This window comes from Melospiza georgiana, chromosome 15, assembly GCF_028018845.1.
Source record: "Melospiza georgiana isolate bMelGeo1 chromosome 15, bMelGeo1.pri, whole genome shotgun sequence".
Lineage (NCBI taxonomy): Eukaryota > Metazoa > Chordata > Aves > Passeriformes > Passerellidae > Melospiza > Melospiza georgiana.
In genome coordinates, this window is record NC_080444.1 from 6,845,095 (window position 1) to 6,870,307 (window position 25,213).

General features: G+C 52.7%; 1 protein-coding gene across 1 annotated transcript in view; it reads left to right on the top strand.

The window, feature by feature from the left end:
* The window catches only part of FLT4 (fms related receptor tyrosine kinase 4), a 56,937-nt gene that overhangs the window by 2,941 nt on the left and 28,783 nt on the right, over positions 1-25,213 (top strand). Inside the window, exons 2-3 of the mRNA XM_058035060.1 lie at positions 17,914-18,010; positions 23,815-24,086. Of these exons, the coding sequence (XP_057891043.1) occupies positions 17,914-18,010; positions 23,815-24,086 (369 nt within the window). The remainder of the gene's footprint in view (positions 1-17,913; positions 18,011-23,814; positions 24,087-25,213) is intronic.

Sequence of the window (25,213 nt, forward strand, 5' to 3'; positions counted from 1 at the left end):
CCACCATGCTCAGGAGGTTGCCTTGCAGAGCAGGAGGGACTCTTGGTGGGTCCCCAGGTCTGTCCAGCTCTCAGCAGCCTTGGGGAGCAAGCTGAGCCCTGGGGATAGCACCTACCTCACCCACCTTTCTCTCAGCCACTCCAGCTGGCACAGCAGAGGTGACTTTGCCATTTAACCTGCTGGACTGAAACAGCCCACAAGGATGGGTGCAAGGCAGGGGACTCCTCACTCCCAGTTTGGGGGTGCTGTGCATTTAAACCAGGGTGGGGGGGAAAGCTGCAACAAGCTGGGGGTGATGGGGAGGTCCTGCAGGTGCGGGGAGAAGCAGAAAGCCCTGTGATGGCCGGAGCCCACAGGCTGCACTGCCCAGGGAAGGTGGGGAGCCAGCAGTGCTGGTGGTTTCCATGTGAGGAATGACTAAAGCTGCAGGGCTCTTCTGCTGGGATTGACAGGCTGGGGCATAGTGCCCGAGGGCTGCAAAATCACAGCTTGCCTGGAGAAGGCAGCTCCTGGTGGATTCCTGTGTTGGGAGGCTGGTGGATTGTTGCACACTGCTGAGCAGCAGTGGACCTCACCTTCACAGGCCTTGGGGGTATGAGATGTTTGCCTGGGTCTACGGGCAGTTGTGCGTGGAAAAATATCGGTTTGCAATGGGTTTGCCAGGAGAAAATCCATGGTTCAAGCTGAAAGCCCCCCTTTCCCACCTTGGACTGTGAGCCAGAGGTGCCCAGTGCCGTGTTTTGCCTTGACCTGCCCCAGCTTCTCCTGCAGCTCCTGCAAATCTCCAGCTGGGCGAGGGGCAGCAGCCAGGTACATGTCCCACTCCTGCTGTGTGCTGTGGGGGGAACATGACCTCCTGGTGCATGCCACGGTTTTCCGGGGAGACCAGAGCTGAGCCTTGCCCTGGGCCAGAGCTTTTGTCCTTCATTAGGAAAAGAAATACTGCTGCAGCTGCACTGGCATCTAGTGACTGGTTAAATGAATTCCAGGGGTTTTATTGCCTCTGGCTATCCCAGACCTTTGTTTCTCGTTTCACGTTGTTAAAAGAGGGGGTTAGCCAGGTCCCAGGGGGGCTTTTTCTCTTTGGTCAGAATAGTTCTGATGTTTTCGGCGCAGCATTATTGCCCATCTGCGGTGCCTCATTGTTAAGGCAGAATAGTGGAAGCGGAGGTGGCCTGTGGTCAAGTCGGCGAGGAGGCACAAGCCCTGAGCCCAGCGTGGCCGCTCCTTTTGTCCAGCAAATCGCTCCATCTCTAGGTGCAAGTTCAGCAGAAGGAGGGTGAAAAACCTGGCCCTGCAGCAGCCGGTGCTGAAACTCCCACTAAGTTTTATAAGCTGAGGATATTAAGCGGGGAGTCTTGGAGTCTCTCCTGGAGTCGTTTCCCTGCTGAGGTAGCAGAAACAGGTCTCAGCCAGTGACTTGTATTTCACCTTACAAGTTCTCCCACGAGTGAATTGTTTTTCTTGCTGTGTTTCTGCCCCCTCCTTCCAGGGCAAGGATTCCTTGCGCGGCCTCTGCGGCCAAACCTGGAGGTGCCGTGGGACGGACGTCATGTGCTAATGAGGGAGGATCGGTTTAGGGGGTCAGGAAAGGCTCTTTCTGGGCAAACAGGGAGGACACAGTGATGGGGGAAGGCAAACTTAAGTGCTACGGTCTCCTGTGTCTGAGCATGTAATAACAAGGCAGATGCTGCTCCCCTGCCTGGGTTCTATGCAGTGAAAGACAGCAAAGACTCCAGGGCTGTTGACAGGAAAGACCAGGAGAAAGGGGCAAGTGGATTGCAGGCTGTCCTGGTCCCTGTTACTGATGGGCACAGCCCTGGAGTGAGCAGAGAAAAATGAGATAAAATTTTACCTGTGTGCTGGTTACAACTCCTGGCAGAGCCTGGAAAACCCCAGTTCTGTTTCAGAGGAATTGGTGAAAGAATAAGCTTGACTCTTCTCCTGGTGTAGGTGCATGCAAAGAGGGAAGCGATGGAGCAGCTCACTGATGTTTCTGGGACCTGTTGTCTCTGTGTGAGGTGTAGTTGCCCACCCATGCACAGGTGTGGAGGGCTTAAGCCTTCTCCTGGCTGGGAAAATGCCAGCCAGTGCACCGAGTGTGCCCGCCGTGGTCTGCAGTGCCAGCAACAGTGACACAGCGCCCAGGCTCTGTTCCACCATGGCCACACTGCCCTGCCTGGTGAGACCACCTGCTCAGCAGGCTCTGGGGGCCAGGCTATCCCCAGGGAAGGGTTAAGCAAAGAGGAGCAGTGCCAATGCCAGGCTGGGTGTCCAGGTTCTCCCTTGGCAGAGGTCAGTGGTGGTTCATGGGAAAGGAAAAATTGGCAGCTGGGCCGGATGTCCCTGCATTTCCCCTCTTCCTGCAGCCGCCTGAACGATGTTCCTTATTTAGCTTTCCTGACGGACAGGAGGAATCTGATGGCGGAAACTGTCACTGCCTGATAACAGTTCAGGGACCCCTTTATGATGGGCGGCACGGCAGGGAACGGGGCAGCGCTGCCCTGGCTGGGAGGGGACAGCCAGGACTGCCCTTTGCTCCGGGTTCTTGGGGACGGCCAGGCAGGGTGGGAAGGGCACTCACAGCCTTTCCCTTTATGCTGCTCTGTGTACAAACCTTCCCAGGGCTACTAAAAAGACTCTGAAGACCAAGAAGTGATGGTGTGTGTCTCTATATCTGAAATACTGGCTATTTTACCTTCTTTTTAGTGAGGCATCTGAGCTGGTTGGAAGGGGCCATGGACGGGCAGAGGGGAGGCATGGAGCAAAGCCACCCTGCCAAGGTCTGAGGTCAGGTACTTTGTACTCACTGGCAATGGGGATGTGAAGGGCAGCTAGGGTTGGGATGCTCCAGCAGGAGCTGGGAGGGATGACCAGTGCCACAAGCTGAGCACACACATCAGTACTGGGAGCAGATCCCATACAGGAGTGTGCTGCCGAAGCAGATGAACACAGCAAAGGAGATGTTCCTCCATGTTTTGTCCCCAGCTTTTTCTCCATGGGAGATGGCATCTTCTCAGTGTCTGAGCCATTCTCTCATATGTGCCCATGGTGACCAGCCTCAAAACCACAAAAGTCCTGAAACACATCTTGTATGTCAATGTATCCATTGATTTTTGCCTTGCATCTGTTGGGGCCACCACTGCCATACCAGTAACAGCATTGTTTCCATGGCAATTAATGTACTTTAGAATGTACAGCAAGACTATTTACTCAAAAGCACACCCTAAGCACAGCAGCCCTTGCCACTGGCCAGGGCATTGTGCTCTCAGTCTGTGGAATGCCCAGGTTGGCATTGCTGTGTTTTGCCTTGGGATGCAGGACATGGTGAGCTGGTTCAGCCAAGGCTGGATGGCACAGGGCTCCCACAGACCTGTGCAAAGGCTGTGCCACAGCCTGGCACCTTGAGACCACCATTCCTCTGCTGCTCAGAATTCTGTGTTCCCTATGGTGGTTAGAGCTGCACACTCCAAAGTGAACCTCTGTTTCAGTCTTAGCTGAGGAATGCTAAAAATCTCACTGCAAGATGCAAAACCTCAGCAGGAACTCACAGGGGTTGTGTCAGTTCTCCCTGAGCTGTCTGCTGTCTGACCATGTCACCCACATGAGCATCCATGAGTTCAAGACTGAGGTTTGGATCATCAAGACATGGTGGCACCTCAGCACCAAATGCTTCTCGCTTCAGCTGAGTTCAAATCCCTTTTGTGGTTGCTTTTTGCCACTAAGCAGCACAGGCAGGGAGACTGGTGCAAAGGGAATTTCTGTATCTGACCCTGTGTGCTCCTGTGCTCCTGTGCAAGGCTGGTGGACATGGCAAGGAAGCAGGAGCTCCTGCTCCAAACCCCAGTGCACATTTCAGTGCACATGGTGATGCTGAGGGTGAGATACCCTTGGGGAATGACAGGGATTTGCATCCTCCTGGCTGTTTCGAGGCAGAAAAAGCAGCAAAACTCATTTTGCAAGTTATTTGTTTAAAGTTATATGTGTTTCTTATGGTGTCACTTTCTAGCATGTGTCATTGCAGTGAGATGAGTTAACTTCCTGCTGCACTTTCCTGGGCAGGAGTCATCTCACCCATTCCCTCACATAAAAGTTTGATGCAGAGCCCAAGGCATTTGCTCTCTGCTCAGCAGGGGGAAGAAAGGCTTTTTTGGAGATGCTCCAGCCTGTCCTCAAGGAAGCATTGAAAGAATTGGGGAGGTGATGGCACAGCCAGCTCCTACCCTGCACAGTGTCTGCCTGCATCCATGGTCCCAATACTGGCTCTGTGCCTCAGCCAGGCTGTATTTAACCCCACAATTTCCCCCTCTTCCTCACTGGCCAACCCAACTCCCTCCACCTCAGCTGCATGAGGGGACTGGCATGGTCTGGCTGAGGGTGAAATGAAAGAGCAACATCAAAACAAGTGACAGCCCCAGCCTCTAGAGACAAGGCCAGGAGGGGCTGGGAGGCAGTGGGATCGTGTGGAGTGAGCAGTAGACAAAGGAAGGAAGTTTTTATTACTGGGCCAAATCCTGAACTCCTTCAGTTGTATTTAGGCCAATATCTCAGTGACTTCAGTGGAGCTTGGTCTGAGTAAAGAGAGAAGGAAGAGCTTTAGAATCTGGCCCCTGAGTTATTGTGTCATGTGGGAAGTTTATAAAGAATTTGCAAGCTCACGGTGCCTTTGCTGAGCAGCTGGTGGTAGGCAGCGAGCAGTGCCCCTGGCAGCTTCCCCTGGTCACTGTCCCCTTCCTCTCTGGGTCCTTCCCCATCCTGCAGCAGGTTCTCCATGCCAGCTGCTGGCAGGGCAAGTTGGGTTTTGGCAAACCTTGCAGGGCACAGTGAGGTGCCCAGAGCTGGGCAGTGGCTCCACAGCTTTATGAAGGGCTGTCTGCACCTTCACAAGACTCACGAGTCCCATGGAGGGTTTTGGGGTCATCATCCTTCTGAGTTTCAGAGGCACTTGAGCTCTCCATGTAGCAGGGAAATCTGTAAAAGGTCTACTGGTTTTATTTATTCCACAAAAAACCACAGGGCCATGTAGCAGAGCCTGGAAATTTCTCCACAAATTTCTCAAATTGATTGGGGGCACCATATATATGTCTGCACAGACACACGTGTGTGCTGACAGTGAAGTTTGGCTCCAGGCTTAGCTCCCCATCTGTAACTTGTTTTCCCCATTTCTGAAGTACTGATGTCCACTGAGATGGATGTTAGATGTAGTGACCTAAAAAAATAAATACTGACATAAGTGTGGGTCAAGCCAGTAGTTTCCATGAGTGACAGTAAATCTTGACATTTACTGAGGCAAGAATGTTGGGCACAAACAGTGGATTATACTCAGATTTGGAAACTGCCAGCTCAGAGTGATGGCAGCAAGTGAAATGGCACCCAGCAGAGGTGACGGCATCCAGCGCCCACAGAAATCCATCACTCACACCCTGCCTCGTCCCAGCCCCAGCAGAGTCCCCAGAGGGGCATAACTGGGTCTGAGTGGCCATCAATCCCCTCCCCTCCCTCGGGAAGCAAAGGGCAGAGGTTTAACAGCATGTCTGAGAGCATGGCAGCCAGCTGCACAGTGGGATGCTCCCACAGGAGGGGCACACATCCACACCAAGGAGATCACTCACCCCTGGGCAAGCAGTGCATGCTCCTTGTGCTGGGATGAAGCACAGGGGAAGAAACTGCCTTCAAAAGGAGTTACCTGGCCATGCCTTGTGAAGCAGTTTAGTTAAGAGTGTGCATCTGGGCCTGGTGCCTCCTCACGGGGTTTGTTGGCTGTTGCCAAACTGTCAGACTTGGCAGATGCTGGGCTGTAAGTGCTGGCTCTGGCAGTACTGCTGATGCTGGGATGGGATCACGGCATATCCTGGTCTTTCATCTCCCCTCTGTGCCATGGCATGCCAGAGTGCAAGGGAAGGGCAGCTGCAGCACATCCTGCAGTGCCCTGTTCTGGGCAGGCAGGCTCAGACCCAGGATGTGTCCCCTTGGGTGACAGTGTTGAAGCTGGATTCTCCTGACCATGTTTGCTCACTCCTGTGCTACAAGGACTGACAGGGGCACCACGGTTAGTGCTGCACTGGGTGTAGCATGGTGTCCACAGTTTAAACATGGGGATGGAGTTTGATATTCCTCAAAGCCCCTGTATTGTAGGGATCCAGGAACATTTCCAATGACATCAGTCACACCAGGATTGTGTCCAGCCCAAGATGAAATCCCTGCTGCCAAGGTGCCTGTGCTGCCCAATCATGCCGCTCCACAACGTCCAGCATTTCACAATATTTATGGCTGTTCCTCACCCTTGGCTGCTTAGACAAATAAAGCTTGATGTAGTCTGAGGCTGTTAATCCCTGGCTCTCCAGCCTCCCAGCAATAACAAGGAGTGGGTGGCATTTGAAAGAATGCACTGGGGGAGAGGGGGAGTGCTGGGATCTATTTTTTATATGGAGGGGGAAATCCAAGCCTGCCTTCATTGAAGATAAGCGACGTGGCTGGGCTGAGCTCTGGCTCAGAGGTTTTAGTGGTGATAGAAGGCAGGAGACTTCGCACAGCGTTGGCCCCACCGTAACCTTTGCCAAAAGAAAAACACTTCTTAATACAATAGTGATTAAAAAAAAAAAAAGAAAAATAAACAGGACCCCACATGAACTTAGGAAACCTGTTCTGGCATAAAGAGAGATGTGTATGATGAAATAAACCTGAGTGGCACTTGGAAGGACTCTGGCCTCTAGACACACATTTCTGGGAGTGGGGAAGGGCCAGTGTCTGTCCTGGCCCCTTTGGTCCACTATGGTGCCAAAACACCCCTACTCCCAAACAGCTTCTCCTGCATTTGTGGACTGAGCCAATGTGTTTTTCCTTTATCCACACCTTGAATTTCCAGGGTGCTGGAGAGGCCATCACCAGCCTCACCCCATGGCTCTAGCATCAAATGCCTCATGGTGACCAAAGAGGGAGAGCCAAGGAAGTGGCGTGTTGTTTCCTTAGCACCATTTCCCTGTTGGTGCTGGTGCTCCTTGGCTGGAAGTCATTAGCATGTGTAAACGCTTCCTCCCCAGCGCGTCCGCTTGCGTGCGCTTCCCACTGCGCTGCGTGGCAAGGGAAGCACCTTGGAGCAGGAAAACAACAGTCAGCCTCTGCCACTAACAGAGAGTAACTGCATGTTTATGCAACTTGGTCACCCTGGGTGTAAGCTATTTTTAAAAAGCAGAAGAAGGAGGTTTAGCTCATTGGCCTTCAAAGAGCGTCAGAGTCCTCTAGTGCCATTTAGGCTGGGCCTTTCATTGTAGGAATTGTGCTGTGATATACAAAGTGTGACATTTCCAGCTCAGCCTTTCTTGGAAGGGAATTAAGCTAGTTTCATAGCTGCACAAGGGGTGTTATGTGGAGGTGGAGAGAGAAATCTGTGCAGATGTTAAACAGCCAGCTAATCTCAAGTGACGCGAATGCCCCAATACACTTTGGCTCTCAGAGATGATGATTATCATCTCCTGCTGCAGCGGGTCCTGGCTTGTGGTCACAGCTCTGTGCCAAGAGAAACTGGGAGCGTGTGCATCTGTGACTTGCCATCAACGCCCTGGACAGCCCCACAGGGCCAGGCCTTCCTCCACTGCCCTGAGTCTCTGCATCTTCAAGTCTCTGCCCAGCAAGGACCAGATGGGATCACTGACCCAGGGCTGAGGTGCAGCCCAGCAAAGTCCTGTGTGGGGGGAGAGCTTTGCTGTGCTCTTTAGAGCCCATCCCTCCTGGGGATTCTGCAGAGAACAGAGTAAGATTTCATTAACCACATCAGGGAAGGCTCTGGGTTTGGGCAGCTCTGGCTGCTTTCAGGAATGGCAGAAAGCCAAGCTGAGCTGTGCAGCGGAGGGTTGAAATTTCTTATCTCCAACGTGCTGTAGGTGCATTTACCCCAGGGATCCCACCTCCCGTCCTGCTCGCACCGAGGGCTCTTAGATCTGCAGCGAGCGCTCAGAACTCCTCCGTCAGCGCTCACTGCTTGTGTCTGACCTCGTACCTGAGCCTTCCTTCCTCTGCCGCTACCTCTGATGACTAATTCTGCTTTGAAGAGTGTGTGCTGTGATCTTCCTGGCCCTCCTCGTGCCCACCCCACCCAGGGTCGTGCCGATGCTCATGTGTGCGTGTGCAGGTGTGCACGGAGAGGCTGCGCAGGGAGGAGGGCTCGTGCTCCCCAGGCAGCAGCTCTCTCTATGCTCCTGATCACTCTTCCCTTTGCTTTATTATTATTATTTTTAGATTATACTCAGTGCTTGAAGCCCCCTCTTTGATAATCAGGAAGTTTAAATTCCTCCTGCATTTTGCTTGTGCTTCCTACTTTCTACGCCCATCCTCATCTAACGTAGCTTTTTCATGTTGCATTGACTCTGGGCTAAATTAATTTTCTTTGTTCCTTGTGTACCTTTAATTAGAAAGAATAAGGATTCCTCCTTTCTTGCACCAGTAAACATTTTTCCAAGCCAGAGCAGCCCAGTTTCTGCTGCCCTTCCCTCGGTGGCTCAGGCAGGGATGGAGGTACATGGAAGTTGTATGACAGCCTTCCAGGGAGCCAAAAGCAGATGGGGAGTTGAATGCAGGTTTTCCAAGGCCAAGATAATAATCTAATTGCAAAACTATTTTTTCCCCACTTACCCTGTTTATCAATCAGCTTCACTTGCACCTCACAGCTGCAGATCAGCTTGAGGGTGGGTTGTGCTGCAGAGGACAAGCACTGCCAGCTCCAGGGCAGCTATTTGGTTTGAGGGCTCTGAGTTGATTTCAGTTCACAGCTAAGTAGCAAACATCTGGATGCAGACTCCAGGGACATGAAGATGGGGGAGCAGGTCTTTTCCACTTGGTACATTGTCTCCCAGCACAGCTGCAGGTCTTGCAAGACCCCTGAAAAAGCCCAGCACAGTCAGTCTGGCACAGCAGGCTGGGCAGGAGGCAGGCAGGGCATCCAAGGCTTTGCTTACAAGGGTGAAACCTGCCCTGGGTGGCATACAGGGTTTTTTCAGTGTCCTGCTTAGTTTGTCCATAATCCAACAGTCTTGGGAAGAGTTAAACTTCAAAGGCCAGCAATTAAGCCCACACACATCAAGGAAAAAGCAAACCTGTGACTTGTTTTTTTCTTTCCAAATGCTACTGCCCTTTTCTCTCCGTGCTCAGTGCCGACCCTCGGGCTCTGTCTGACTTCCCGGTCAGCTGCCTCTGCCTCCCCATCTCCCAGTGAGAGTTGGATGCTGAGGCCTCACATGGCTTGAACTCCATCTTCCCCCAACAGCACACCTGCAGTTTGCTTCAGCAGGAGTTCACCTGAGCCTCTGGAAATGGCTCATGATGGAGCTGTAGTTGATGATGTTGAATCTAAAGGTCTCTCTTTCTCAGGTTTTCCCTTTGCGTTCAGGCAGCAAAGTCCAGGTGCTGTGGGTAGAAGCCTTTTCCCAGGGGCTGAAACTGGTCTTGGCTTTGCCTGGACTGCCAGCAGCACCAGCAGGGGCAGCTGGAGCTATGGTAAAGGGGATGTTGCCCTGGCATGGACAGGAAGATCCTGGATGTACCCACTCTGTTGTGGCAGTGGGTGGTTTAGAGACTGCTGGACCTGGATGTCCAGGATCATGGTGTATAAGAGCTGGTAGTGACTTCTCTTCTGGGAGCTATTTCTCTTTGGGAATCTCTCTGTGGATATCCCACAGTGGAAAAATCTACAATTTAGCTGAGTTGCATGGAGAGGCACTTGGTCATCTGCCTCGTAACTCCACAGGTACAGTGTAAGAAGCAGCGGGTTGTAATTTCATTCCATCATTTCCCTTTAATCACTGATGGGCTGCCATTCCTTCTCAATGGCCAAAGATGTGTCCTTAGGGTTCCATGGATTTGTACTCACTTCTGCCAGAGGTACCTCAGCCCAGCAAAGCCCCTGGGGTTGCACCTGGATAGTCACAAGGTGGAATTAACCTCTGAATCCTGCAATGGTCAGGCAACCCCTGAGCAATCCAAAGAGATGAACTGGAGGGAGCAGCAGTACCAGCCTTTCCCAAGGCACTCATCCAAAGATCCCAGACCCCCAGGGCCCCCAGGGGATGTCCTTAGCTCACCCTGGCCATGCATTTGTGCTGGCATTACCTTATGCCAAGTAGTGGACTTGGACCAACACTCGTTTCATACAAGCTATGGACCATCCTTTGCATCCCTTCAAGTCAGAGAGGTAATGAACAGTGTTAATTGCTGATATCAGTCCCCTAAAGCCACCTGATCCCTCTGCTCCTTCTACACCACGTTAATCACACCCTGCTGGGGCAGAGAATGTGAGCAGGGCGAGATTTTGAAAGAAGTAAATTAAAACAGGAAGAGAAGCAACCTGACAGTCCTTAAGATGTGGGAGGATAATTTTAATTGAGTTTTGCAAGGGCTTAGCCGTGCAGTTAATAGGGGCCACTGGAAGAGGGCTGGTTATGTATGCAAAGCAGGACAGCTCGCCCAGTGCTCCTGCAGAGCCACGGCGGTGGCAGAGTGGGAGCTGCCACAGGCTGTTGGGTAGGTCTGAGGATTTCTGCCCCTTAGAGAGTGAATCCTGCGGACAGAATAGGTCCTGTTCCTGTCCGAAGGTGCTGGGCTCCCCCTCCCCTCCCTGCGCATCCCGCTGAGCCGGAGCTGCCCTCTGAAATGTCAGGGAGAGGAAGCAATCCTTGGCTTGTTAGTTTCTACAAGGAAATAAAACACACAGATGGCTCGAGCATCCTCTATCTCAAAGGCAGGAAAAGGATTCTCCGGGCAGGAGCAGGCGGCCAACAAACGCGCAGCGATCCGGGGAATGGAGGACCAAACAAAGCAGCGTCTGGCCAGGCCTGGCCGCAGCAGAAAGGGTGGGCCGGCGGCCACCGGGGGGAAGCCAGCCCTCTGATGTGCCGGAGCATCCCTCGCCGGAGCGAGGGCAGCAAACAGGCGCTCCCCTGGGGCCCGGGGAGGCTGCTGACAGCAGAGATCCTGGAGGAGGTCTGCAGGGTGGCCCCGGCTGACCCGCTGCCCCCGGCCGGACATGTGGCTACCTGACACGGGCTAACTTTGGCTCAGGACGGAGCCTCTCGGGGAGGATGGAGCGGGGAGCGAGCGCGGGGGGGGCGCGGGCAGGGAGAGGAAAGACGGCAGGAGACAGAAATGCAAACATGGCCTGACAGCCGTGGGGCAGGGGGAGGGGAGGAGGAAAAAGCAGGGTAAACCTGGCAGGATGGAGCAGGAAACCGGGCTGGAGCGAGCAGGGCGATGGTGAGATAGTGCTTCCTGCCAGGGAGAGCGGCAGACAGATAAACGCTCCCAGACAGGCGCTCGCTGACCCCGCTTTGGGATGCTGTGGGATGACGTGGGGCAGGACCCTGGGGCACTGCAGAGTCCAAAACCAGGTGAGAGCATGGTCAGGCACTGGGTGTAGCTGTGCTCTGCTGCCCAGGGCAGCTGGCTCGGAAATGCCCTGATATAAATCCCTGCCTGGAGGCACCGAGGGACCGGGGTAACTGCTCCTCAGGACAGCCCGTCTCTCCTGAAAGTGGTTTCTGCTTTTGAGCTGCTCTGTTTCCCTTCCCTGACGGACACCCAGCTTGGAAGATGAAATGTTGAAGGAGCCCAGAGACCATGTGCCTTTTTTTGCCTTATTACCCATTAGTGCAGGTGGTTACGAGATACCAGAAAAGAACCAATTAATTAAAGTTTATCACCCATGAGAGGCTAAGGAGACCTGTTGGGGTGCATGCGGTGAGGCCAAGCAGATTTTCAGACTGAGGCCTGTTTGGCCAGAGCCACAGGCCCTGGGTGTGCAGCTGTGCCAGGGGCTGGGGAAGCAGGGAATGCCCAGCCTCAGGGTGATGCTGCTCTGGCTGTGGCTTCTGAGATGATGTCTCACACTTCTGGTGCTGGACAGGAAGGATCAGACACCCTGTAATGATGGTCACCTCTGTGTTTGTATTGACTGAGTTTCCATAATTATTTTTCCTTTCTGTTCCCTGAGAAAGGACACTGGTGCTTTGGGAACGTCCCCATAAAATGTTAAGGATACAATTCTACCCCACTTTGATTTGGTGGTGTTGCAGGGCTTTGAGGTCCATGGACAAAAATTTGTAGACCAAAGGACCAATGCCTTGCCATTGGCACTGCCCACTGTGAGAAGGGAAAGGAGCTGCCCAAGGCCTGAGGGAGCCCCTGGTGTGTGGGTTCAGCTGTGGGGTGTGTGGGACTGTGATGGGGGTGTGGGAGCAGAGGGGCTGGTCCTGCACGGAGAAGGACAGCCCCTCTGTTTAACCCTTCTGAGGCAGGTCTGAACTGAGGGTCAACCCTGAGTTATGGGACAGGGAACATGAACCCATAAAAGAAGGGGTCTGCTCTCTTTGTCCTTGTGCACACGCATAGTTTGGGGGCGATTTTCAGTTTTCTATCATTATCTTTTTTCATTTGTACATTTGCCTGTTTCCATCTCTGTTTTCCTCCCATCTTCACTGTGGGCCTGGGTGGCTGTCACCCTACCCTGGCAGTCTTTGGGCACAGGCTGCTGGGCAGAACCTGCTCTATTTTGGTGTCAGTTCCCCCCATTGTCTGGGGCTCACTTTGCCCACTGTGAGTTTGGAGAAAAGACACCTGGTGTTTCATCCCTACATCGGCTGGAGCCTGACATTTATTTCTCAGCCTCGTGTGATATCTCACCTCTCTGCAAAACAAGCCTTCCTCCCTGCTGGAGAGCACTGGGAGGAGGAAGAGGAGGAGCTGACAGCCCTACTTCAAATTTCCCCTGCTGCTCTGCCAGCTGCCTGCTCCTTGTGTGACGTGACACTCACGCTTTGCCGCTCCAACCCACAGTTGGATGCTTGCCCCGTGCATGAGAACGAGCTGCTCTATGGGGGAACTTCAGCCCTGTAGGTGGGAATTGGCCTGGCTCTGCCTCCAGCACGTGGACTTCCCACATGTCTGTGGGCACCCACAGGTCCTCCAGAACAAGGGCAGTGAGTTGTACCAGCACAGGGCAAGTGGGGAATTGTAACTGGAGTGGGGGGAAAATGGTACCTGAGGTGCTGGAGTTAGTTCCTGTGGGGCACATGCAGTTTTGCCAGAAAATGGTGCTAATTCAAACAAGTCCAGCTTGGAAAGCAGGAGAAGAAGTCTGCAGAAAGAGCAGAGCAAAGCTTCTCCTTCTGTCCCAGTGCTAGCTACTGCTGCTCTTTTGAATAGTCCCTCTTGGCTGGAGAGGTACCAGAATTTTACTGTTGCCTGTTCAGGAGCAGAGTTTTACTCACATAGTAACTGGTGCAAACAAAATTTTCCTTTTTAGAAAGTGTCCAAATCTTGAGTTCCTGCATTGCTTTGTTGGACAGATGCTCATTGACTGGGAGTTTTTTTCTGAAAACAGCAAAGTAGAGGTGAGGCAATAGCAGGGTCAGGGGAGCTTTTTGGGGGAAAGGACGCTCTTTTCCCTTCCAGCCTCTCTTTTGCCCCAGTACAGCACTGGGGTGGGCAGGCTGGGCTGGGCAAGGTGCAGGGAGACAGGCTTCACCTGTAGCAGCCTTGCTTTGTGCATGTCATCTTGCAGCTCTTGTCACAGGACCCCAAGGTGGGGTGGCAGGAGCATGAGCTGGGGCCATGTGATGGCTGTGAGCAGAGTGATGCAGCCCAGTGCCAGGGAAGGAAGTCAGAGAGAAGGACAGAGTGTGAACAAAATCCCTGTCCGGAAAGGCCCCGTTAATCAGTCAGCAGGGCTGACTCAGCAGAGAGGGAGGGAAGGGGAAGCAGAGAGGGGCTGAGGTGGTGTGTGGGGGTCTGGGGGAGGATCCGGTGCAGGGCTTCCTGTGAGTGGAAGCAGATGGAGAGCAGGAGCTGTGGTGTGCCATTCTGCACCACACCACGCTGTACCTTGTCCCACACACAGCCTTTGCTCTGTTCCCAAAGTCGCTGTGGCAATGCTGGCTCTGGCACCGATGCAGCTCTGCAGGGATTTAGCATTTGCAGCTATTGCAAGGCAAAACCAGACCCCGTGCAGGACTTTCCCACATGCCCAAGGGTGGAGAGAAGAGGTCAGGCTGTGAGATGCCCTGGGATGGATAGTACTTTCCAGGGTGAACGTGACTTCCCCACGAGGCAGGAGAGCCCTAGATGCAGGATGCAACTGAGAGCAGCAGTGGTGACAGGGTGCAGAAGGAGGTAGAGGGGCCTGAAAGTGAAGCAGCCATCAGTGATAAGAAGGCCCTCAGTGCAGCCTGGCCCCTTTCAGAGCCATGCTCTGCAAGATCAAGGCAAAGAAAACTGCTGGGAAATGTGCTTCTCTGGAAATAGACAAGGTGTGACTGGCTGTGGGATCCTGCTTCCTCTCACCGCATCCCATCAATCCCCCTCTGTTTATTTTAATATCCTGCTGCCAACTTGCTTAAAAAAAGCTGCAACCATCTTGAAAAAACAAAGCCAGAGCTGCTGCATGCCTTTTTAATTACATTAATGCTCTCCCTGTGCAAGGGCACAATTGGGTGTACGGGAGAAAGCGGGAACTGCTTGGAGGGCTGAGGAGATAAAGCATCACAGGGGTTGGAGGTGGGGAAGGAGGGACTCAGAGGAGAGGAGACAATCCATGCTCTGGAGACATCTCCCTCGCACCCTGGGATTTGCCAGAGACACAAACCATCTGTGTGTCGGTTAGCAGAGATTTTATGGCCAAACCCAGCACCAAGTTCAGTGCTGGGGAGAGTGAAATGCAGGAGAGAGCCATGGCAGGGCACACGCTCCCTTGGGGAGGGAAAGGGCAAGGCCAGCAATGGGGTGGATCCATCTGGCAAGCACAGAGTGATAGAGAATTTTTGCAGGGAAAGCTGATGGCTTTGAAGATGATTTTGCAGTCTGGGAATGGGTCTGTGCATCCCTTTGCCTGTCCTGGATGCCATAGGTGCCTCTGGCCATCAGCATCCCAAGATGCCAGGCATCAGCGTGAGTAGTGAGTCCCCACTGTGAGCCAGTGCAGGGAGTCCCCAAAGTTCCCAGCAATGCGGGGCCAGTGAAGAGGCTGGGTGGCAAGGAGAGCTGGCCCAGCAGTGCTGCCAGCAGCAGGAGTGTCCCCAGCCCTGCACCACGGTGCTTTCGGAGTGAGCAGTGGTTCCTTTTCCTGTTGTACTCACGGAGGGCCATGGACAGGATGCATCTGCAGGAATCCCACAGCCCCAACCTGCACAGATCGTACTTTTCCTTTCTTCCCCTCCACCCCCTGGTGTTGTTTGCTAACAGGTCACCAGGCAGCATGTGAAGGGAGGCAGGGGGTTATTTCTGCCACCATCCTCCTTCCCCCAGCCCCGGTGGTGAGGCACAGCATTGGCCAAGAGACTTCTGCCACCTTGGCACTTATTTAGTAGTTCAAGCAGAGGGACCATGCCAGTTTTAAGATCTAATTCAGTGCCTGCTGCAGCCAGCCCAGAGCTGGCCATGCCAGAGTTTCGGGGATTATCTTTCTGCTTGCTGCCCCAGAGCACAGACAGGATGAGAGGTTTTGCTGTCCCCAGCCAGCCCTGTGCAAGCCAATATCTTCTGCATTTTGGACTGAGCACTGTGGGGGGACAGGCACCCCCAGCTGCTCCCAGGGACGATGGGCAGGGGAGCTGTGGCCATCTGGAGAGCAGTGTTTGCACTGGGATAAGTGTGTCCGGCATTAATAGGAAACGCAGCTTAGCCGACAGATTCCTTCCCCCGCCTCCTTTTTTTAATAAACCTTGTTACATTTTGAAGGGATTTTACAAAAAATGCGGTCATTTATTTTCACAGCCCCAGGGCACATTTTTTCTGTGTGACATCTGACGTCCCCTCCTCAGGGGAAGAGGAGGTTGGAGGCACATGGCGGGGTGTCCTCCATGGTGGCCGAGCACCACGCAGCCCAGGGACCACAGTGACCCGTGTGTTGAGTGACAAGAGATGGCTGTGCTGCTGCTGTTGTTGTTGTTGAGGGAGAGGTGTCTGTAGGACAGGCCGTGGCAGGGGGACACATACACAGGAGGTGGCCAGGACTGCCCCTGGGCTGACGCTGCTTCGTGTGGGTGAGTGGAGGCGAGGCGGGAAATGGTGTGGGGGGGGAGATGGGGAAATGGCTGTTGCCATGGGGGCAGCCATGGGGACACCACCTCCGGGGGGAGATGGCTGTCACCCTGCTGTTGCCATGGGGGCAGCCATGGGGACACCACCTCCGAGCCGGCGCAGGCGGGAAGGAAGTGGAGAACAATTGGGGAGAAGGAGGCCGGCAGGCCGGGCCTGGCAGGGCTGGCGGTGCCGCTCCGCACGTCCCTCACCGCCCTGTCCCTCGCAGCAGCCTCTCCTGGTGGCACTCTGGCTTCTCCACCAGCCTGGAACCCACCCATGCCACCCCTGTGGCTGAGAAGCTGGTGGCCATTTCTTGTCTGGGCCTGGGTTCCCCACAGAGAATCATGCCTAGAATTATTGGATGATTAAAGTTGGAAAAGACTTCTAAGATCATTATGTCCAGCCATTAACACAGCACCACTGTGTTCACCACTCAATCATGTCCCCAAGTGCCACATCCACACGTTTTTTGAACACTTCCAGGGATGGTGGCTCTACCACTACCCTGGGAAGCCTGTTCCAATGACTGACTGCCTTTTCAGTGTAGAAATTTTTCCTAATGTCCAATGTTAACCCTCCCTTGTGCAACGTAAAACCATTTCCTCTCATCCTGAGGCTCTCAACCTGTAGTCCTTAGGTCACAGCTCTGGAGGAAAGGTGTTAGTTATAGCTGCTTGTGAAACACGTGGAGACACCACATCCCTGAGACCTCTCCAACCCCGCCAGATCTCTCTGATACCTGGGTTTGAATGTTACAAGGCAAGGAAACAAGACATACACAGAACACAGTTGCAAAAAACCTCATGTTTTTGTAGAAAGTCAAGCCAGCAGCATATTTTTGCATTCTTTTCTTCCTTAGCATTTAGCACCTACCTGAGTCACAGCCTCACATTCCATAGCATTTTTCCCCCTCTCTATTTCTGGTTAGTTTGCTTGTTTTTGCAGTCAACAAGACTTCTTTTGAATTATCTCACATCTCCAGAAGCTGGAGTTTTAAGATAAAGATCATGAAGTAATGACAGTTGGCAACACTGTGCTGACAAAAAACAACAGTAGTCTCTGAGGGTAACCGGTACTTCGAGATGTTTTGTCCATGAGGAGCTCACTCAGGTTGCATGTCTGGCATGCCAGAGATGCAAACACACAAAAAGTGGGACTCTCCCTGAAAAAAGCTGGAAGAAGAGCATGGAAATGTTTAACTGCCTGTCCCTGAGCCTGGATAATTTCACTCCTGGAATGCCTGTCTGGTGGTACAGGGAAGGGGCTGCTGCAATCCACTAAGGTTGGTCCTACTCAGGTGACTGCACCTGAGAGTGCACCACAGGAGAAGGGCACTCCATGAATGCCTCTTTGCTCTGGAGAGCATCTCACACAAACACATTTGTGGTATCTGGGCATCCCTGATTTGTGCCTCTGATTACAGAAAGTTACATGTGTATGGAAAATCTCCTGCCAGACTCCTTCTGGTTAGCAGAGAGGATCATTTCAGAGCCCTAGTCCAAGCAAGCCCAGTATCATTCACCTGGTGAGGAATGGCTACAGTTGAATTCCCCAGTTTCTGGTCTTCCATTCTTTTTCTGGCCCTCATCCATGCTAGGGTGTCTATCAAAGCCCAGGGGCTGTCTGGCCCTGGCCTGAGAGCTGCTCACTGGAGCCAGAGGGCTGCAGGCAAATCTCTTGTGTCCCACTGAGCCAGCATTAGCTACCCTGTGGGAGCAGACCCCAGGGAGATCGAGGCTCACGAGCCTCTGCCCCTCTCTGGGCTCGTGGCACCAGGATCCCTGCTGCCCACAGCACTGGGCCCAGGCTTGGGCATCCCTGCATCATCCCCTGTCTCCTTTCTCTCCACAGATCTGGTGAGCAGCTATTCTATGACCCCTCCTACTCTGAGCATCACCGAGGAGGAGCACATCATCAACGCCAAGGACACGCTGACCATCACCTGCAGGTAGGCACCAGCAAGTGGGGCCCTGTCCACTCTTACCTGGTCAGGGTTGGAGCAGCAGGCAAGGAGGGCCCACCAGGGACACCATGGCTGCAGTACTCCAGCAAATTAGCATGTCTGACTACAAACCTTCCACATGCCCCAAGTGTGAATTCATCTAATTAATTGAAAAAGAAGCAAAAGACGTCTCAGAGGATTCAGTGATAACCTCTGCTCTAGTCTTTCGGAGAAGAAGAAAGATAAAGAAACATTTTGCGTGATTTGATAACTTTGCTATAAGCTCTTCAGGGAAACTGATCTTCCTAACTCTCCTTGTCTTTCTCTGATGTTGCTTATTCTCACCTCACTGGGGCCACTGAGATTGAAGTTCTGGTTTCTAAATCTAGTGGGACATTTGGGGGACACTGAGAAATATCCATGGGAGAAGGCAAGGCTGCAGTTAGTGGTAGTTATGAGAGGCCTCCAGCATTTCTAGGAAGAAGGGATTTAATGCTCTCCCTTCATATATGTGGGTGAAAAGAAGCCCCAGCCAGGACAGGTGAATAGCTGTGAGAGGAGCTGGAGAATATCTGGTTGCTTTGGGCACTGTGGCTCTGAGAAGGTGGTGTGTCTGAACTGATTTATCTATGCTGGGACACTTGGCTGTGCATGTTTTCTGGACTGTCTCCTGTCTCAGAAAGCAGAAAAAAAACCCCATAAACAAGTGAGAGAATTGCCCAAGGTCAATTTTCCTGGAGTTTCCCTTCAGCTGCTGAAAACAGATCCATGCTTGGGATCTGAATGCTGGGTCCAGCGGGGATCTAAATTCAGCGTGGGCCTCAGATGGGTGTTTCTCAGGGTTATATATAACCACAGAGCAATTACTGCAAACACTTGGCTGGCATTGTGCTCATGTCTTGTCACAAACATATTTAACTTTTCCTGGAACAGATGGCATTGCTTTTCCTTTGTGATTTAGTTCATAACCAAGGGAGAAGGACAGAGGAAAGGTTGTTGATATTAATTACTGAACTGCTTTCACTTGGTCTGGGAATCTGAGTGGTTGTGAGCTTCTTTTAATCCGGTGACTTGAGGAGCCATCATGAGTGCTGAGATGTAGGAAATGTGTGAGTTGGAGATCTGTCCATGACTGTCCTGGGGATCTGTGGTCAGCCATAGAGCCATTGTGGGAGCACAGAGGAAGAGAAGGGAGTTCGGGGATTCCAGTGCTCTGCCATGGTACTTTTCCCCACAGAGGGATGTGGAAACTGACACTCTCTATTAAAACCTTGGAAGAGGTGAGACTCTCTGAGGATATTCTGAATGAGTTTAGAAAGAGGACAGAACCTTTCTCAACAGGAGTCCAGAAGGAGACACAGAAAGCACTTTCAAGACTGTTGTCTGTAGATTGAGCCAAGTTTAAAGGACATGCCGAAGTTAGAGGTGTGGTAAAAGAAAGTTTCTTCTGCAGCTGTGACAGACTGAACTGGCCAGCTGAAGAGCCCAGGACCATCTGCAAACAGCACTAAAACCCACATACCCTCTGCCCATATTCCTCTTTGGTTGTTCCTTGCCCCTTCATCCTGCTGTCCCAGATGTGCTCCCTGGGGCTGTGCCGTGTCCTTCACACCATCTGCAGATAAGTCTCAGTATCTCCTGATGGCTCAGAGCATTCCTCTTTTCCTTCTGAGCTCTCAGTCCTGTGTTTGTCTCTGTTGAGGAGAGGACTTTGACTGCAGGACACTTATTCATTTGAATGAAGAGTAAATCTTTCCTGGTCCCTGGATCTCTAATTACACCCAGCTGCTTCTCCAACCTCCTCTGGACCATGGCCCACCCTGGGAAGACCTGGCTTGTGTTAATGGGAGCTGAAGGGAAAAACATGCAGACCACCAAGAGAACAGGCAAAGGAGAGGGTGATGGGGCAGGGTAGGGCAGAAACAAATACAAAATCAAATCCAGGATTCAGGGATTTCCTGCTGAGCATCGTGTTGGAGGTGACTTCAGCTTGACCCTGGTCTTCCCTTGAGAGCAATGTCCTCTGGCTGCTCTTCGAGCTGCCCTGGAGCCAGGAGCACAGGCTTGCTTGAAGCAGTGCTCCAGCAGAAAGATGAGCTCAAAACCCCCGTGTGAGACTCCCTGGAGACCTTTCAAGCTTCACCCACCGAGCGTGAGAGCCATGCAGCCAACTGTGCTCTCAGGCTCCCTCGCAGCAGCCTGGATCTCAGACACCCCCTGCTCCTGCTCCACAGCCCACCAAGCCTCACTGGTGACCAGAGCCAGGCCATGGGACAAGCAATGCCTCTGGAGCTGGGCATGCTTAGCAGATACACAAAGGCACAACACACACAAGGAGCCACCAGATGCTGGGACTCTGCTTTTGCAAATGCCATCCTGTGCAGTCCTGTTCCCTTGTCACCCAGCACAAGGCACCCTTGAGAGGCCCAGACACAGCAGGGGACCAGTGCCGGAGCATTCCCCAAAACAGAGATTGTGCCAAGGCTGGCTGAGAGCCCATGGGATGTTTTGATCCAAGCATGTGGCAGAACAGGGGGAAGGGGCTGATGCCCAAATGGACAGTGCAGCTTTTATTAGCTCCCATTCCTAGAAGGAAAGAATATTGTGAATCTCTGCATTCATGCCCTCAGCAGCCTGCGTGGGGGGAAAGCAGAGAGCTTGTGCTGTTCCAGCTCATGAGCATTGGAGCAAATCCCACAACAGCAAAATCGTATGGAGGGATCAACTTGGTCCTGTCTGTGCCATCCCATCCCATCCCATCCCATCCCATCCCATCCCATCCCGTCCCATCCCATCCTGTCCCGTCCCATCCCGTCCCATCCCCATCCCATCCCATCCCATCCCATCCCATCCCATCCCATCCCATCCCATCCCATCCCATCCCATCCCATCCCATCCCATCCCATCCCATCCTGCAGGTGCTGGGCACACAGGTGGGGAGCAAACCAGGAAAAAGAAGGGCAAGGATGTCCTTTGCTGCCCAGTGACCTGTTCCCAGAGCTGACTCACAGATGTGCAAAACCATCTGTGGCAGAGAGGAAATATTTGACCCCGGAGCCCTCTTGGCTCCCATGGAGGAAATGAGCAGTGTGGCAGGGCTGAAGGAGCCTGAGGATTATGTGAAGCCCCACAACCACTGCTCCAGAGCAGTGTCCAGGAGCACACAACACCTGCTGATCTCTCCTACATGTGTTTGGCTGCTGTGAACATCCTCCATGGTGCTGAGGGTAATTTGGTTTATCCCAGCTAAGCCACAAAGCCACAACCAGCTTTGCCCATCATACCACGCATGGGAGTTTCAAAGAAGATTGAAGAAGAGTGGTGCCAACTCCAACATCTCCCTTGAAGTGCATCTATCCTGAAAAGATTGAGGAAAACAGCTGTGGAGAAGACTACAGTGCATTTTTTTTCCAGCTGGCATCAGCAGGCTCCATTGCCAAGAGGCAAATTACCACCGAGCTGAGAGAAAACAGCTTGGGAGTAAATCTTGGAAGGTGGCAGATAGGAGAGGGGGAACTGTCCAAAACTGCTGCTTGGACCCTTCCCCAAATGCAGGGGGTAGATTCAGAAATAAATCCACATGAGCCTGGCCTGCCCTCATTCCTGCCTTCTTCTGGTGCTCTTAACACACCAGTGACACTAACTTGGACTCACAGTAATGCCCACACCTTCTGTGTCCCCCCAAGCCTAAGGACATATGAAAGGAAATGAAAGCACATCTGAAAGGAATGCCTGGGCTGAGCTGCCCACGGGCTGGTTGGCATTGGCCCATCCATGTTTATATAAATATGTGTCACTCAGCTACTGCAGGCCTTGGTGGTTAATGGAACAAGTGGATCTGATAATGTGTGAAAATCCCAGTGGGTAAACAAACAGAAAGAGGAAACACTGGAGACTTTCACAATTACCCTCCTGCAAGCGGAGTGCCAAAAATGCCTGGTCTGAAGCTCTCAGCTCTGGGCTGAAAGCAGGGACAGCCCCATGGTCTGTGCCAGTGCTGTGGGGCTGTGGCAGAGCAGCAACAGCTGTGGCAGAGGCCACCAGGTGGTTTAGTGATCAGTTTCACTGTTACTTTCTGTGTGCATGAATAGGATGGGAAAAACTCAAAATTCAGTTCTTATTTTTATTGAAGTGTTCATGAGACTCTGGTACTTGGGAGAAGCTTGCCTCTGCTTCATGAACACAAGCTGCCAGAGCTGTGCTTACAGTTCTGCCTCAGGCACTGATGGCATTTTTAGTGAAAGCAGAAGTTTGAGCTGGGTAAGAGGGGCTGTGTGTCTGTCCCCAGGGGCTTGTCACTGCCTCCAGAGCCCTTGTGCTTGGCAACACGGGAAGAGTGCAGCACACTCTCTCCAATCTCATCTGCAGCGAGCTGGAAGAGAGCAAAGTCTGCTCTATCCAGGGAAGATAAATCAGCTGCTGAAGACAAACAAAAAGGGGCAGGTCTTTCCCCCATGCTTGGACAGAAATCCTGTCCTCGTTGCATCTGAGCCATTGTGCCCTCTGTTCCTCCTCACTGTCCCTTTCTGTCTAGTGATGGTCACAGTCTGCCTTTGCTTAAAAGCATCTGCCCATGGAGCTGCCCTGGCAGAGGTGCTGCATGTGCCAACACGTCTATTCCCAGCTTGCATAATAGATGAACCCAGTTTCCCCTCACAGAGCTGATGGTGCTGACAAAAGGCCATTTTTACCCCACAGCTGTCTCTTATGATGGCTTCTTTTCTCCCCCGTTTCTTTTTTTTTTTTTTTTCCACATGTGCTTAAGTGACTTTCAGCTATTTGGCAAACTTTCAAGTGGGGGTTAGGCCTTCCTCTGAAAGGGGCTCTGATTTCACAGAAGGAAACTTCCAGTGTGGAATAAAAGCTTGTTTTGTTTGTAGTAAACAAGTGCAGTTATAACAAGCTACGGTGGCACGTGTGTGCACATGCAAGGTCCCTCTCTGGAGATCCTCAGCTATATATAAATACACACGTGCGTGTTCTGTCTGCGGCTTTCTGGAGTTCCTGGATGGACTTTTCTGTCTGTCCTTGGGCTGCTGGTGAACAGGCTTTGTGGTCATGCCATCAGAGAGGTGTCTGCAGCCCAGGGTCTCTGCAGAGGTGGGAAGGGGAGGCAGCCCCAGGCCAGCTGGGGTTTTGAGGGGCTGCAGGGTGCAGAGCAAGGGGAACCCCCTCCCACAGCAACGGGGAAAGGAAACAGCTGGCAGATGGCCAGAAGGCAGTCAGCTGAGCCTCCTCTTGTTTTCCCCTTGCTGTCTTTTATCCCTGACTCCCGCCTGCTTTTCTCTTTCTCGCTTTCTTTCCAGTCTGCTCTCCTTCCCCCATTCTTCTTCCCACTCCATTCATCACACAATGAGCCCCAGCCAGCAGCTACACTGAGCCAAGGGAAATCATCACATCCATGTGTTTCCCTAATAGCTCTGGACCCTTTTAATAACGAGAGGGAATAGAAAATAAATGGAACATTTCCCCCAGGGCCCTGTGTGTTTCCCTGTCCTGGCATTCATACCAGTAGGACAGTGCCATGGGACAGAGGGGCCTGCTTGTGAGTAGGCTGATATCTTACAGCTTAGCATGGCCAGAGAGGTGGCCTGGGGAAGGGGATGAGCCTTTGCTTGCCCAGCACTTAGGGAATCTTCTTGCCATTTCCTTGTGCCTGTTTTTTCCCTTGGAGGATGGCCATTTCTCCAGCCCCAGGCCCAGACTGGTGGCGGGCTGGGTGCAGGTGTGCAGAGAGTCACACAGAGCAATAAAACCACCATGCTCAGCCCAAAGCTAATGCTGCTTTTCTTTTTCTGCCCCATGTCTAGAGGCCAGCACCCTTTGGAGTGGTCGTGGCCAGGAGGCAAGGTGGATCCTGCTGGGAAGGAGGAGACTGAGCTGGTGGCCTCAGCAGCCCCCAGCAGCGGCCGCGCAATCCAAGAGGAAGAGTGCGAGGGCACCGGCACCAAGCCCTACTGCAAAGTGCTGCTGCTGCCGGAGGCACAGGCGAACCACACGGGTTTCTACCGCTGCTACTACAAGTACATTGAGGCCAAAATCGAGGGCACCACAGCAGTCAGCACCTATGTGTTTGTGAGAGGTAAGAGCTGTCACTGCTGTGCACCTGCAGGCTGCGGGCCTCAGGGCAGCCAATGCACCAACGTAATATCTGAAAGATGAAACATCTCACTGTGCCTCCCAGGGCAGAGTGTGGCTGCTGCAGCTGGGGAGGGGGCTGAGGGCTGGTTCCATGCAAGGGCAGGGGACCAATATCCGTCCGTGGCGGCAGCGCCTGGGATTCAATTATGTCCCATCCCGGGGGCATCGATCCAGCCAGGCTGGAATGCAGGAATTCAAGGAGTGAGAGCCTGGCCTCAGAGGCACTCCAGCACTAAAAAAAGCACAGGAGTTATCTTCTGGGCAGCTTGGGGCTCCCTGAGGTGCTGGTGGCCAGGGGTGGTAGTGTTTCATAAAGCTGAGACTGAGAGGGAGAGGACAAACACTCCATGTGCAGCCTGTTCCCAGACCTGCTGCTGGCCTGAGCTGCTCCACAGTGACAGATCCAGATGCCCCTCTCCACATTGTGCAGGGGCTGCCTGTGCAGGCAGGGTTATGAGGTGTATTTTGGCAGAGGAGGGATGTTCACCAGGCTTGGGGCTGGACCCTCAGCTTAGGGAGTGGCTGCAGGGCCAATACTCAGCATCTCCCTGTCCCAGGGGTTCCTCCTCTGTCCTCTCCCCCACTGCTCACAGCAGGCTCCAGCAAGATAAATGAACTCTGTCCTCTGGAAACAGTTGGCTGAGCTATTTCTCTTTCTGCCCCCATTTATTAGTTGGTGCAGTTGTCATGAGCCAGGCAGGTCATGACATATAAGATGCATTTTTCAGAAGTCCCATGGCAAAGCCAATTTTGCCTCTGCAGCTATACAGAGAAAAATGCAGGGGCAAATCAGAAAAGTTGAGCAGCTGTTGGAGAGGAATTGAAGTCTATTTAGCAATTGCTTCCTCTTTCTGTGGGCTATGCTGCCCATCCTAAAACAGGACAGAGCCTGCCTGGGTTTCAGACATCTGTGAGTTGGACAGGGGTGTTCAGACACTCTAGAGGGCTGTATCAGGACAGAGGCAGAGAGCTTCTTAAATACACTGAAAATGAGTACAACCCCACAAGCTTACATGCAGGGAGTGCTTTTGCAAGAACTGATTTTCTTTGTGATCCAACAAACATCAC